At 45.3% G+C, this 14,286-nt stretch overlaps 1 protein-coding gene across 4 annotated transcripts in view; it reads right to left on the reverse strand.

Annotated features, from left to right (window-relative positions):
• The window catches only part of GABRA5 (gamma-aminobutyric acid type A receptor subunit alpha5), an 81,009-nt gene extending 72,481 nt beyond the window's left edge, over positions 1-8,528 (reverse strand). Inside the window, exons 1-3 of one of the 4 annotated variants that reach the window (XM_050796155.1) lie at positions 8,187-8,528; positions 6,785-6,844; positions 6,244-6,403 (exon numbers count right to left, since the gene is read on the reverse strand). In XM_050796155.1, the coding sequence (XP_050652112.1) occupies positions 6,244-6,329 (86 nt within the window). In that variant the 5' untranslated portion in view covers positions 6,330-6,403; positions 6,785-6,844; positions 8,187-8,528. Of the gene's footprint in view, positions 1-6,243; positions 6,404-6,784; positions 6,845-8,152 lie in introns of all 4 variants that reach the window. The other 3 variants (XM_050796154.1, XM_050796156.1, XM_050796157.1) reach the window with 3 other exon arrangements.
• Positions 8,529-14,286: the final 5,758 nt, after the last annotated feature.

Raw genomic sequence — 14,286 nt, forward strand, 5'->3', positions numbered from 1 at the left:
CACCTCCCTCAGATCTCTGCTCAAGCATCTCTTTCCAGCACACGCACTGTCTCTTACTCTGAATCACTCTTCATAGCAATCACCATAACCTACTGACACTTATTCCGTGCACACCAGAGTGCACCCTCCTGGAAGGCAGGCCCCACTCTGCCCCTGCTCTGCTCTGTGCATCTCAGCACATGGAACAGTGCCTGGTGCACGGTGAGGGCACCATCCACGTTGGTGGAGTTGAAGGTCAATGTCCCCCAGGATGCCCCTGTGAGGGAGACATTGCAGATGTGGGCAAGGCAATGACCTTGCTGTGCTCAGGCTGAGGCCAGGTGCCATCTCACACTCTGGGTCCAGTAAACCCCAGGAATCTCCTGGTCACACCCAGAATGGCTTGGTGCACTTAGCACACCTTCCCCTGACAGACCTGGGCTTGCGTAAGCATTTGGCATAGGTTGACAATGGATCCTTCATACCAGCCTTGTGATCCTGGACCTATGATTAATCCCACATTGAGATTAGAAACTGAGTTGCAGGCAGGAGAAGTAACTCTTCTGACATCACACAGAGAGCGTGTGGACAGAGATGGAAGCCGGGCAGCTAGACTGCCCTCTGTCAAAATGACACTTAATGCCATCCTAAATATTCACCATCGGTCCTGAAACAGGAACCGAACTGACAGTACAGTGACGGCCCAATTGTTCTTATTAAAACTGAAAATTAACTGGTTCTGTGCTTCATTCACTTTTAGACTGGCCTTTGATTTTAAAATAGGTTCTTAAATAAATACAAATAAAATGGAGTTTTCAATGAACCGCTGAAGGCTGTTTCACTGCAGGTCTTACTCTCACTAGCAAATGATCTTTGTCTACAGCATTCCAGTTCACAATCTATATTCCGTGGTGGAGTTTATTCGGGCTGCAGTAGCCAATGTTTTCATAGTGGTAAACATGTGAGTTCTAGATTAGGATATTCTTTGGTTTCCCATATATAGTCCTCCCCTCATTCCTTCCCATTTCAGGGCGCTATAATAAAAATTAGGACATTCTGGAGCAGGCCCTGCAGTGGAGCGCGCTAGCCCAGCCTGCATTCTCAGGGAGCCCTTGCTTTTACCACTTTCAGAAGGTGAAACTTGGACACACTTCTCTAAGCTCTAATGCCTGAGCTCTTTTCACCTGAAAATCAAGAATTATGTGTAAATTAAAGGGTGCATTTTTTTAAAAAATGCATTCTGAATATTAAGGAGATACACTCATATACATGCTGATAATTATCGTTGCTACCACCAGACTTCTCTGATGAGATATTTTTTTATTTTTGCTTCTAGTACTTTCCTCTGAAATTTCTCATTAATTAAAATGAGCATCTTATGCAATTTGAACCTTTGTAAAAACCCAAAGCCCACAAGCTCCTTCTCCCCTTGAAGGGAGCCGGTGACTCACTCCTGAGCTGACTGCCAGACGGTCTTGGCGGAGCGCTGCGCTGGCCGACTCTCCTGCCTGCTCAGTGCCTGCTGAACACGCGGAAAGTTTCCTTTATAAAGCAGACAACTGGGAATTATTTTCTTTGGGTACCTTTAAAAAAATGTTGGACATTCCCCTAGAGCCCTGTTTTAACCACCTACTTTTTTTTGCCACATGCAAGAACTGCCTTTTGGCTTTCTGAGGGTCGCTGAAGTCTGTAGGCGCACCACCACTTGTGTTCCCGCTACCTGCTTCAGTGGGCTTTCTGAGTGCCTTTAGGATTGTTACCATGACTGTTTGTCCCGGGCCTCATGAACCTGCAGCTATGGTGCAGGAAGAATTTGTCAACTGAGGATTCACAAGGGAGAACTTTCCATTTAAAAAGATATCGTGAGTACCTGCATGATTCAGAGACAATGTACTTTCTGCTCTACTTAAAAGAAGGGAACTGTCCTTGAATGCGCGTATGAAATGGCTCTCTTCACAGAACCAAAGGTCCACACTGGCACACTTGTGTAGACAGATAAAGAAGACTCTATCTGTTCATGTTCAAAAGCCACTTCTGCAAGAACCTACACTTTTAATTGCTGCTTATAAAATATTGTTTTCCAAAGTCTATTTGAATTGCAGCTCCCACATAATAAAATTGTTCAGCAGATTTGTTATCAATCAGTAAACCTCCAAAATATATTTAAGACAATAAAATCAATGGACTCAGACTTTATTATTAAAGCTGATAATCCTCAATTTTATCTCACAATTGTCACTGGTCTATCAGGTCTGATAAAGTATGATTTTCTTAATCATGATAAATTAATTCCAGTTTAAATTTAATATTATGTATTTTGACATTATATTGGTGCCAATATTGTTTCTGTACTGGTTTTTCTATACTATGTACTTTTGTTTACTGGTCTTACTAAAATAAATAGAATGCCTCAAATAATCCCAGGTCATCAAAAGTACCTTAGCACAGGGCTGAGTGTCCAAAAAGGGCCTTACTGTATTGTGTGCTTGACTCGGGCTCTGTTCTATAAGTTAAAACTAACAGAAGAATTAGAAAGACTACTGAAAATGAGCTGCTGGTGACTCCAATCAAATTCAGAATATGACCATGAGAAGAAGAAGAACACTCATGTATTTTCAAAGTGATTTCACATCAGTTATCCCATATAATCACCAAGTACATTGCACTTATCACATCTGTAAATTTTCCAACTGCCAGTGCCACACACATTTCACAAACACTGCATCTCGACTTGGTCCACGCACATAGCCCTACACTTTTTCTTTTTTCCTTCTTCTCCCCTGCCTGATTCTCTGTAGCCCTCCTCACCCTGTGCCAGCTCTCTGGTCTCTCAGGAGTGAGCACTTCTCTTGTCCTAGAATCAGGTTCAAATTAAACCCTTTGATGTTTCTTCTTTCCCCTTTCTTTTGAACCCAATCGCATAAACTCTTTCTTTGGAGGGAAAATAAACAGAGCTGACCCACACTCTTTTTCCCCCTAATCCCCAAGTACTGAAAACTCTCTCCACTCTGAAGCAGGGACTACCTTTTAGAATTATATCCCCTCTTGTCTAGACTGGTTTGATCCAGAGCTACCCTGCAAACTGTGTGCATTCAAGTCAGGGAGCCCAAGAAGTAACAGGGGGCACAGTCACACAGGAAGCTCCGAGTAAGGACTCCCGACTTCCGAGGTCAGGCATTCATCCTCCCTCCTTCCCAGCCAGAAGATGGGCTAACGGTGCTTAGCTCATACAGTGGCTCCCAGGATTCATCCAAAACCAAAACACGAAACATAAAGACAGGTGTTCCATGTTGTGGTAGCTACTTTTTCAAGATTTAAAGTTAACTCAATATTAGGAAACTTCAATTGGGATTTGACACAATTATTCTTAAGTCCATTTAGATAATATACAAGTGAGAGGAGCCTCCTATAGGAAGAGAAATAAATAGGGGCTTGATGTATTTTATGATGTCTTTTGTGGCTGTTGAAAAACATGCCCTGCTGGCCAGAATGTGTGAAACTGGCTTCCCCCTTTGCTAGAAACCCCATTTCTTCAAAAGCAACTGGGCACGCAGGGTCAAGAGTGAAAAGTGCTCAAAGAACCTGATGTAAAATTCCTCTTACGAAAATATCTTCTAATATAAATAATCTCAAATACCTAAGAAAACTTGCAAGCCAAATACGTTCACTACAGGAAAAGTTATAACAGCAAAATCATTCACTACGTAAACATCCCCAATTAGGGAAGAAGCTAACACAAGGCACTCTTGCCCTGTCAAATATGCAGCCACTTAAACTAGTACATTTAAAGAAACTGTAAAAATGGATTGGATATGAAAAAAGCACAGTACCAAACTGCACAGCCTGATCCCACTGTATAAAAACATGCGCAGAAGCAAGGGGAAGTCAGTGCACCAAATGGGAGGCATGGTTGTCTCTGGGTGGCGGAATTAAAGAGATTCCTTTTATTATCGTTTTCTGTATCTCATGTATTTGCTGCAGTTAGTAGGTGCTGTTTTATGATGGACTACTGGCCATATACCTAAAAGATTAAAAGCTGCTCCAACAGTTAATTTTCTGGAAAATTTGAGGAGTATTCTACCACTTACTCAGTGTTAGCTTTCAGAGACTAAGATACCCCTCTATTTTGAAGATGACCTCAGAAAGCTACAGAACTAAAGAAGAAAGCATAACTGCTTCTTGGGGCTAAAGTCCTTATAGACATTACTTCCTATTCCAGACCTGCATCTACCAGGCAGTGAAACCATTTCATGCTTATTCAATGAAAATTCGTAATACATTTGGCCAAGATTTTGTTTGTTTGTTTGTTTTGTTTTGTTTTGTTTTGTTTTTGAGACAAAGTCTTGCTCTGTCGCCCAGGCTGGAATACAGTGGCATGATCTCGGCTCACGGCAAGCTCCACCTCCTGGGTTCAAGCGATTCTCCTGCCTAAGCCTCCTGAGTGGCTGGGATTACAGGCATGTGCCACCATGCCTGGCTATTTTTTGTATTTTTAGTAGAGATGGGGTTTCACCATGTTAGCCAGGCTGATCTCGATTCGCCCCTTGCTTGGCCTCCCAAAGTGCTGGGATTACAAGCATGAGCCACTGCGCCTGCACTAGCCAAGACCTTTTAAAGAAAATATATGAAAATATAAAAAATACAAGAAAATATAAGTTTCCAATCCTGACATACTCTTCACCTCCAAAATGCTACCAAATATATGTGGTCTATCAAAAAAAACCAACTACCTAATGCATTAGCTGACAAATTTGAATATTCTGTGTGATTTCACTTATGTACAGACATTTCATTCAGAAGAACATTGTGAACATGCTAGTTTACAGGCTTTGACAGCTGCAGAGAACTTGTAAAGGAAAACCTTCATTTAACAGATAAAAAAAGTCCCAAGGCATAGGAAGGGAGGCGTCCACTCAAGATAAGCAAGGCAAAATTCACAGCCCATGCTCTTTCCCAAGGGAATACTTAGAATGGCTCAAAGCGCTGAGACATGCCACACACCTGTCCCCGTCAGTGGGGTCAGAGTGCACACACCTGTCCCCGTCAGTGGGGTTAGCCACACACCCGTTCCCGTCAGTGGGGTCAGAGTGCACACACTGCCTGGCTTCTGCTGCTGAGGGACAGGCATCTTCCTTAGCTCAGCTCCGCTGGACAAAGTCTGAGCTGATGGCTCAGGCTTGCACCCGGGTGGACCTGGACTACAGTCCCAGTGCGGTCTTCTACCAGCCACTGCACCTGAGCAAGGCCCCCACATCCACCCCTTCCTCTGCATAGAAGAGTCAGAAGAGCAGAAAGTGTACAGAGGACAGACAAAAAACATCGTGGCCCTGGGGATGTCCTCTTTCTCCCCCGGATGGAAAGGCTGTCTACAGGCTGTTGCCAAGCCACTGTCTACTCTCCATCCGTGATGATTAACATAAATGCGGATAGGCTGTGAAACCTCTGGACCCCATTTTTGCAGCACTAATGCTTGGCAACTTTCATCCTGACATTTAATTTCTTAATTATACGCCATCAACTTCAAGTTACAATCCTTTTGATTAACCAGAACAATTCTGGGGCACAGGTCAGAACAGGAACAGCAGCCTCCTAAGAACATTCATCCACCATGTCGGTTATCACTAGTTTCATGAAAAAAAAGGTTAGAGTTGGTATACGGATACTAAAGGCTAAAATGAAAGAGGGGTTACTGGAAATGATAATGCCAGAACCTCGGGGATGTCTTTCAGATCTTCGGGCACCTGTGGTTTACAGTGTCTGCACCTGCATTCAGATGGTCACAGTTCTAGGGCCTTGGCTCAGGCCAGGACCATTGTGAGTCCTTTTCAATGCCAAGTAGCATGGGCCTAGCTTTTAAGGCAACTTCGATTGCATAATGGAACTGCGGAGGGCAACTGAAATATTGGCACTGCCTTGTCTAACAAGCAGTGACTATCCTTCATGCACGTGAACTCCTGAATCTTGTTTTAACCTGAGTAGGAAGAATCACAGCTGACTCGGATCTCATCTTCAGCTCCATTTCTGAAAACATAATCTGCCTTTTTTTCTCTGACTCACTTCAGAGACCCCACGCGAGGAGCAGCCTTGCTCAGGAAGAAAGCGTGGGTCAGGGCAAGGACTCCATTTATTTACAACAAGTGAAGGGCTTGGGGCTGCAATGGTGGCAGGCGAGGGCTTGCTCAACGGATGTGCTGCTCCTGCAACATGTCTGAAAGGCACCAGTGTCCCTCACATCATAAAATAAAAGCACAGATGGTAACTTACCCAAAGTGACTGGATAAGTTCATGGAAATACAAAAGAGAAGGAGGTTTTTGATCATGATAAAACCAGAGAACATTCCATTGTCCATTCCCAATAAGAATAGTAGTTGAAGCAGGTGAATATGGGGGAATAACTCTTCCCTTCTCCAGCCTGATCTTGAAGCTGAAAAGCACACAAAGCGGGGAAGCACGTGAACATCAATGCTGTTGTGTCACAGTTCCTGGAATGAAATCACACTGCTATCACAACAATTTGCAAAGAATGGAGCCTGCTGTCCTTCCCCAGGACAGCTGCACACCAGGTATTTTCCACCACCCTCACTGGGCAGTAAGTTGGAACATAAAAATAAGTAACAAAAGGCTTATTTTTGCTTCTAGTCAGGGTGCAGAATCATCCTAATTTATTGTTTTCCACTCAAATAGTCTGTTTTGTCTTTCAGTATGTTATCAAATAAACCATTAGTCCAATTATTAAAATAAACGCTTTAGTTATCTGAGCGACTGTATTTTGTATCCGTCAAATCCACAAGTGCAATAATTTTACCTTTCTGAAATATCTGCCACGCGTTCAAAGCCAGCAAGCTACTCCTCTCTCTGCAAGGCACTGAGAAAGTATGTGGAAAGAAGTGGGGAAAAGCACATTTAAGAAACAGGTTTTCTGCAGGATCACAATACTGTAACAACTGCCTATAAAAGAGTGTGGCTACTTTCCCGGCATTCGGTCCCCGTGACTACATAACTTAACCACTGCATCTGTGGAAGTCTCTCCGCTCAGTGCTGGACCCTAATTAATGCATTTGAGATCCAGGCAGACATTGTCCCTGGGCTCAACGACCAACCTTCGCGAAAACGCGCATTTCTCAGTATGCGCATAACGCAAATAGGTGCTCATGGCATCCGAACAGAATGCTTCGAAAAGAGCGTTTTCCCAACAAGCCCCCCCACCCCCAACCCCCGCAAACTCCGGAATTGGGAGGCACAACAGGTACTTCCACCTCGGAAGCGAAGGCCTTCTGCGACTCCTGCCAAGAAGGGCAGGGTGCCATGCGGTGGTCGCCTGGGCGCGTCCTGGGGCTCGTCGCGGGGCCCGGGCCAGAGCCAGGCAGCGAGCACGCGGCGCTGCATGCGGGAAACCCGGGCGGCGCCTCCAGCCGCCCCTCAGCCCCGAGCCAGGGACCCCCAGGAGAGGCTGCGCTCCCACGACCCTCCCGACCCCCACAGAGGCTCACCAGGGCCGGCGCGCCAGGGCAGGTGGGCGCGGGGGCTGCACTGCGGAGCCGCAGCCTGGGTCGCCCTGGCACCCGCGGTCTGCCACCCGCCCGGTCCGCAGCGGCGCGCCGAGGGTCTCCAGCTCCCGGGCCCTCCCCTGCTCGCTCCCGGCTTTCGCAGACCTCCCCGGGTCCTGCCCCGGGTCCGAGTCGAGCGCTCCGCCGGGCAGCGCCTTCCTCCTGGGCTGGGAGCGTGCGGTGCAGCAGCGGCTCCGAGTCCCCTGGCCTCGAGCACCCCGCGCGACTCGCGCGCGCCACCCCCGCGGGGTCCGAGTCCACCCCGCGAGCAGCGCCGGGACGCCGCGCGCCTCAGAGCCCCGGGGCTGACGCTGGCCTTCCAGGTGGGCGATCTCTCCCCTCCGGCTCCTGCGATGGTGGCAGCGGGTGTCCCCCACCCCCAATTGGTCACTGCACCCCGGTGCCCCGTCCGGCAGGGCTGAGCCGCCCGGACCCCGCGCCCTTCCGTGCCCGGCTTCAGCCCCGCAGTCGCCGGGGTAAAGTTTGCGCTCTGGCCTGGCCGCGCGCCCCGCCTGCTCTGCACCTCTCCTCCCCGGCCACGCAGCCTGCCGCTCCGGCGCCCCGAGGAGAAGGGGTGCGGACCGAGCCGGGGCCGCCGGTTCTCTTCCCCGCTCGCGTCCTCTTACCCCACTGCCCCGGCCCGGCGCGCCCAGGGCTCACCCTGCGCGCCGGCCCCGGGAGGCGAGCCGTCGGTGAGGGTGCATCCTCCTTCTCCTCCGCCTGCTCTCGCCCGGCTGGCAGGCGCGGAAGGCCGGTGCGGCGTCACCGCCCCATGCTGCCAGCGCGAACTTCCCCGGCACTCCCGGGCGGAGCGGCTCCTGCGCCCCGCGCTCCCGCCGCCGCCCTGCAGCTCCGCTCCGCGCCGCGCCCGGGGCCGCGCGCCGCCCGCCGCAGAGCCCCCCGCGCCCCCGGCGCACTCACGCCCGCTCTCACCTCGCCCGAGCGCCACATGTCGTCTCCGGGCTGGAGCATCGGCCCTCTGCGGAGCGCTCCGGTAGAGGCCGCCAGACTCTCGCAAACGCGCCCTCGGCCGGGCTCGGCGGAGGGGGAGGGCGCAGGGCCCGCGCTCGGCCTGCAAGGGGAGAGGCCCTGCCCTGCCGAAGTTTCTTCAGGGCCCTCAACAGTATCTTCAGCGCCTCGAGTAGTCACCACCGCTCCCTTGTGCAGCAGGGATGGGAAGGCAGGGTCAGCAGTCGGGTGACGGAGGTCGGGACTTGGAGAGCTTTGCTCCCTAGAGTCGGCCCCAGCGCCTCCCTGCCCAGGCCTGGTCCTTCCCGGGTGCTCCATGACACCCCTGTACATGCGCATCTCTAGGCGCTTCTGAAAGAAACTGGCCTTGGACATTCTTTCCATCTCCCTCATAGACAGGTATGCATTGCTAAGGGAGGGACAGCCAGGGTCACACTGGACTGGATTAGAATGAAATCCTCACCTAATGCAGTGTTTATCTGGGGGTTTTCTGAAGTTCTGTTTCTTGACAACAAGCAACGGGAAAGGGCCCTGGGGGTGCAGGTCGGAGAGCGCGTCTGGGGTGACCGGGCGGGATCTTCCCAGCAGGGCTTCCGAGCCACATGGGGTCACTGCCTCGTTAGCCATGTACATGGGGTCTTACTATGGTCATTCCGTCGGTGTGTCGTCGGTCCTAGTGGTGCAGTCCCTGGGAGGTGAGGGTGGCATTAATAACAACTGCGGGGTAGCAGGGACCCTTCAAACAACACAAGCAAGAGCGCATCGTCCAGGGGTTGCGGGCTCTTGCTTCCTCAGGAGTTGGGGGACTCTCGACTGTAACACCCAGTGGAAAACGTTCAAGACTTAAAGGAAAGCCACTGAGAACGTGATGGGAAGGTTTACTTACACCATTCTCCCATTCCTTTTGTGAAACTGCGTTGTTCATGGTCTCTTTTAACAGAATAATGGTAAGTAAAGGCAAATTCTTAGCTCCCCTCCGGGAAAGATCTTTGACCTTCCAGTGTAGGAAGCCTTTCATTTTTCCAATTATCTCTAATACAGTGTATTCCAAATCTAAGTTACCTACTAATACTTCTGCACATTCCAGAAACACTGAAATTTTCTGAAAAACAGAACTTGTAAATCTATTCCAGGAATAGGACATAAATATACATAAATGTGCAAATATACAGGAAGTGTTTCTCTGACTATACATTTAGCCACACTATTAAATAACTGTTTCCAGTGGTTCTTCAGGAAATATGAATGAAATAAGATGCTAATTTGAATTTTCTAATGCTGAAATGGACCATTGAACGCATGCATTTCTTCGTTTTCTAATTTCTCAAAAGATGTACCACTAGGGTGAAATTCCTTGGTAGACATTAAATTTTAGAAAGTTAACAACATGGTTTTATGATCAGCCTAATATAATTTTCACCTATTAGGTGTTGGAATTCTAACACCTAATACCAGCGACAGCTGCTCTTCTCTCAGGATTAAACAGCATAATGCAAATCAAAGAGTTGGAAGAATTGGTCAATTTAAAACTTCACAGTTTGTCACACAAAGTTGTTCAGTGTGAGTTTGCAAAAATAAATGTATATAAACGAGTTTTGTATTAGTGAGGGTTATAGACATTAATTCTTAACAATAAAAGAAATGTCAGCTGTAAGTAAATATGTTCTTTTGATGGATTATCTTTAAAACTTCCATTTTTTTGGTACACTTTCTATCAGCTTTATGTCCACACAACACATATTATTGAATATATAAAAATCATCTTAAGCTAGAGTCATTCTTTAACATTGTATTTCAGCATGTTGCTTACATTCTTTTCTCTTCCCTGTAATGAAATGCTATGCCACTCTCTCTCCTCCTAGTGTTTATGTAACATAACATAGCCTCACTTTAGATGGACTGCCCTGAGGGGACAGTGAAATCGTAAGGCCTATCAGAACCTTATAGAAACTCACATTGCTAGAAGAGTACTTACTACCATTTCAATGATTTTTGTTTTACTATGGAATTCTGTATTTGTGCTGAGAAATAATGGGCTATCCGTTGAATTCCCATTTGTTCCATTAGCATTTTCTCTTTATTGAATGAAATTAAGCAATGACGTGATCGTTGTGGAAGACAGTAGAGGGCACCCTAGTTCCACACAACTTCGGTCTTGGCCCAGTCTTGATAAGAATTTCATTTCCAGTGTGACAGCCTGAAATAGCTGCAGATGAGGAAGCTGGGCCAGGAGTAGAGCATGTGTTCACAGAGCACCCACCTGTACCCCAGTCAGGGGCGGGAATTGAGACAGTGGCTGTGTTTGCATGGGTGGATGTGGTAGATGTGGCTGAGACATGAACACAGTGCCGTCGTATAAGCGAGATCGTGTGCTATTTGTCTTTCTGTGCTTGGCTTATTTCACCAAGCATGTTCTCCAAGTTCATCCATGTGGTCAAAAATGGCAGGATTTCCTTGTTAGGGCTAAGTAATATTCTGCCATATATGTATGTATATACATATACCTATACGTGTGTGTGTATGCGTGTGTGTGTGTATATGTGTGTGTGTATATATACATATATATATATGTGTGTGTATATGTCACAGTTTCTTTATTCATTTATCCATTGGCAGACATTTAGATTGTTCCATTATCTGGCTATTGTAAAAAATGCCAAAATGAACATGACAGTTCAGATACCTGTTTCAGATATTGATTTTATTTCCTTTGACTATATCCCCAGAAAGGGGATTACTGGGTATATAGTGGTTGCCAGGGGCTGGGAGAAGGAGAGACGGGGAGATGTTGGTCAAAGGATACAAAATTTCAGTTATGCAAGATGAGTAAGTTCTGGAGATCCACTGTACAACACTGTGACTATAGCTAACAACACTGCGATGTATACTTGACACATGCTAAGAGGGTAGATCTCATGTGTTCTCATCACACACACAAAAGAGGGCAGCTCTGCGAGGTGATGGAAATATGAGTGAGTGTGATTGTGATGGTGACGTATACATAGATCAGTCAGCAAGCTGAACACCTCAGAAACCAGGTTTTACATCAGTGAATGGATGAATGAACATATCTACATTTCTGGATTTTAAAAAATGAAAAGAGAAGACACCCCACAGCTTTAGCAACATTGGGCATCCATTCCCACCCTCCTGCATCACCTCCATTCTACTGACACCTGACATAGGTCCTTAGAAGAACATAGTCTATTCTTTTTCACACTTTGCTTCCTTTGTGTAACTAGGAAAATAGAGGCAAATGGGGCTTTTTAAAAGATACTAAATTTTTTTCTAATTTCATTGTATCTATTTTATCTTCATTAGTGTTGTATTTATATCCCTATTATGCCATTATTTAATTTTATTTTGTGATGGCCCTAGGGTTTACAGCAGGCATCTTTAACTTAGCATAACCTATCTTTTTTTTTTCTTTTTTTTCTTTTTTTTTTTTTGAGACAGAGTCTTGCTCTCTTGCCCAGATTGGAATGCAGTGGTGAAATCTCAGCTCACTGCAACCTCGAACTCCTGGGTTCAAGTGATCCTCCCACCTTAACCTCTCAACTAGTTGGATCTATGGGCATGCACCACCACACCCAGCTAATTTTTGAATTTTTATTAGAGACCAGGTCTCACTATGTTGCCCAGGCTGAGTTCAAGGGAACTCCTGGATTCAAGGAATCCTCCCACCTCAGCCTCCCAAAGTGTTGGGATTACAGGTGTGAGCTACCACGCCCAGCCTACAGTCTACCTTTAATTAATACCACTTCATGTACAGTATAGTGTATGAAACTTACAATAATATACTTCTTTTTTACTTCCTGTCCTGTTCACTCTTGTTGTCACACATATGACTTCTGTATTCAGTGACTTATATTTCGCTTTAACAATTTCTTTTCTTTTTTTCAGTTTGTGAATGTAGAATATCAAGGTGCCAAGTCTTGTTGACATGTCTTTTCTTTTTAAAAAAAAATTCAATAGATTTAAGGACACAAGTTGTTTTTGGTTACATGGATGAATCGTGCAGTGGTGACGTCAAGGCTTCTAGTGTATCTTTCACCCAAATAGTGTACATTGTGCCCAGTAGGTAATTTTTCATCTGTAGGTAATCTTTCACCTCCCGCCCATCCTTCTCCCTTCTGAGTCTCCAGTATTCATTACTCTGGAAGTCCCTGCATATCCAGAGCTTTGCTCCCACTTATCAGTGAGAACGTGCAGTATTTATTTATCTGTTCCTGAGTTACTTACTTAGGATAATGGCCCCCCAGTTCCATCCAAGCTGCTGCAAAGAATGTTATTTTATCCGTTTTTATGGATAAGCAGTATTCCGTGGTGTATATATGCACCAGATTTTCTTTATCCACTCAGTTGATGGGCACTTAGGTTGTTTCCATATGTTTGCAATTGTGAATTGTGCTGTGATAAACATACATGTGCAGGTCTTTTTCATTTAGTGACTTCTTTTCCTTTGGGTAGATGTACAGCATGGGGTTGCTGGATGGAATGGTAGATCTACTTTTAGTTCTCAGAGAAACCTTTGTCCTATTTTCTATAGAGGTTGTACTAATTCACATTCCCACCAACAATGTATAAGCATTCGCTTTTCATCACATGCATGCCAACATCTGTTGTTTGCTGACTTTTTAATAATGACTATTCCTGCAGGAGTAAAGTGGTATCTTATTGCACCTTTAATTTTCATTTCTTTGATGATTAATTATGTTGAGCATTTTTTCATATGTTTATTGTCCATTTTTACATCTTCTTTTAAAACACGTCTCTTTATGTCATTTGCCCTCATATTAATGGGACAAATTTGTTTTTCTTGCTGTTTTGTTTGAGTTCCTTGTAGAACAGTCAATTATTTTTAAAATAGGTTTTCAAATGAGAAAAAAATTTTGGGGGTTATGACTTTAATTCTGCTCATAGAAAACCCTTCGTTACTTCCTGCAGCGCAGGTGTTCTGTGGTGAGTTCTACAAACTTATTTCTCTGAAAACGTTTTTCTTTCGTTTTCACTTTTTAAAGATACTTTTTTCTCAGTATAGAATTCCAAAATTCTGAAAATTTTTGAATGTGTCTGTATGTACAGATATTTTTATATGTACAGATGTTCACCAACTTACAATGGTTCAACTTATGATTTTTGACTTTATGATAGAGTAAAAGTGATGCTTCAGGAGAAACTACACTTTAAGTACCCACCAACCATTCCGTCTTTGACTTTCAGTAAGTAGTCAATAAATTGCATGAGATATTCAACACTTTGTTATAAAATAGGAGTTGTTTTCGATTATTTTGCCCAATTATAAGCTAATGTAACTGTTCTGCACACGTTTGTGGTGGGCTAGGCTAAGCTATGATGTTTCCTAGGTTAGGTTTATTAAATGCATTTTCGACTTACAATAGTTTCAGCTTGCAATGGATTTATCAGGATGTGAGCCCATTGTAAGTCAAGAAACACATACAGTCATACAATGTGTAATGACATTTCAGTCAATGATGGAATGAATATTCAATGGTGGTCCTATCACATTATAATGAAGCTGAAAAATTCCTATTAGCTAGTGACATCATAGCCATTGTAATGTCACAACAGAATTACTTAATTGTTTTTTAATTTCGTGTAGCCTAAGTGTATAGTCAGTGTTTTTAAAAAGTCTACAGTAGTGTCACAGGTCTTCACATTCACTCACCACTCACTCACTGAATCACCCAGAGCAATTTCCAGTCTACAAGCTCCACTCATGGCAAGTGCCTTAAACAGATGTTGCATTTTTTATCTTTAATGCCAATAG

Source organism: Macaca thibetana, chromosome 7 (genome assembly GCF_024542745.1).
Source record: "Macaca thibetana thibetana isolate TM-01 chromosome 7, ASM2454274v1, whole genome shotgun sequence".
NCBI lineage: Eukaryota > Metazoa > Chordata > Mammalia > Primates > Cercopithecidae > Macaca > Macaca thibetana.